The following is a 1412-nucleotide window of genomic DNA, read 5'->3' as shown; positions in this document are numbered from 1 at the left end:
GATTTTTTTTCTCGCCACCACCACACATAATCTAAAGCAGTCAAGTCCAAAATGTTCTCAAGCAATATTCTACGGACAGGAGTATCACTAAACAAAAAAAGGAAAAGGAGGGGAAGGAGAAAGAGAGGGAGAGAGAGGGAGGGTGTGTAGGGGAGGGAGAGAGAGAATAAAAGGGAAGCAGGGAGAGATGGAGGGAAGGTCACCCTGAGCTACAAAGCAGCTCCACCTGAGAAGACGAAGATGTTTTACTATTAAGTTTTCAACGACCTGCCTCAAATCAAAATGCTTTGGCTGAACACAGACATCCGAATGGGGGCTCGGCCCAGCCTGGCTCTGCTCTCACTGCGGGTGACACGGGAGTGCTCCTGCCCTCCCTCCCCGTTCACCCCCTTTACCTTGGCTGGGGCATTGCCAGCTGCCCTGCCCCTCTCCTCCTCCTGAGCTTTCCGCTGTCCACAAGAACCATCAGGCAAAACAAGAACAAAAGGAGTTTTGTAAGATAAGGCATTCTGTGAACGTCTGCGATGCCGCACCCGGGGGCTTTGCCCTCCCTGCTGCTTAGTGATTGGTCATTAGTCAACCAGTGTGCCTTCCTGTGGAACTCCGCCTCCACTGGGCTCGAGGACAGCTTTGGCTAAAACTGTTATATAAAAAAAATTAAATCTCTTGAACATGCCAGCTTTTTGCTGAAACCATTAATCCATCTCTCTGGCTACATAAAACCAATCTGTCACATGGACCAGGGAGTCAGCTTGGACTCTGCGTGGATTTGCAGGAGGACTTCGTGGACATGGAGATGAGTGAATCAGGAAATGCTGAGTAAGCACACCCAGGACCTGGTGCACGAGGCTGCTTTATTTCATTTTTTAATATATTTTTATCAATTTCAAATAAGAAGGGAGAGGGAGAGAGAGATAGAAACATCAATGATGAGAGAAAATCATTGGTCGGCTGCCTCCTGTATGCCTCGTACTGGGGATTGGGCCCACAACCCGGGCATGTGCCCAGGAATCTAGCTGTGACCACCTGGTTCATAGGTCAATGCTCAACCACTGAACCACGCAGGCCAGATGGTTGCTTTTTTTCTTGATCTAAGAGATTTGCCAAAGCTTTGCCAAAGAGGCTTGCTTTGCCCCCATACACACATCAATTTCTCCAATGAAAACACATCTTATCAAAATATAAAATACATTTTCATTTTAAAAGAAAGCATAAACCAAAGACTTCAGGATAATATAAGCTGTTCTTCCTATCATGAATATTAGATTAACTTTGGTCCTTAATCCTAAAATGTATAATGTCAAACATCATAAATTAGGCTTGATGCCTATCCTAAGATATGGAACTATGAACATCAGAAGTCTAAAGATACATGTGGTTATGTTTAACCTACGGACGGAATAAAATGTTTC

General features: G+C 45.1%; 1 protein-coding gene across 1 annotated transcript in view; it reads right to left on the bottom strand.

The window, feature by feature from the left end:
• Positions 1–522, bottom strand: part of GABRR2 (gamma-aminobutyric acid type A receptor rho2 subunit) — a 26942-nt gene extending 26420 nt beyond the window's left edge. The window contains exon 1 of the mRNA XM_006778264.2: positions 396–522. Coding sequence (XP_006778327.1) covers positions 396–508 — 113 coding nt within the window. The 5' untranslated portion in view covers positions 509–522. The remainder of the gene's footprint in view (positions 1–395) is intronic.
• Positions 523–1412: the final 890 nt, after the last annotated feature.

This window comes from Myotis davidii, unplaced genomic scaffold, assembly GCF_000327345.1.
Source record: "Myotis davidii unplaced genomic scaffold, ASM32734v1 scaffold269, whole genome shotgun sequence".
NCBI lineage: Eukaryota > Metazoa > Chordata > Mammalia > Chiroptera > Vespertilionidae > Myotis > Myotis davidii.
The sequence above is the reverse complement of the archived record's forward strand: the minus strand, read 5'-3'. Positions and strand labels throughout refer to the sequence as shown.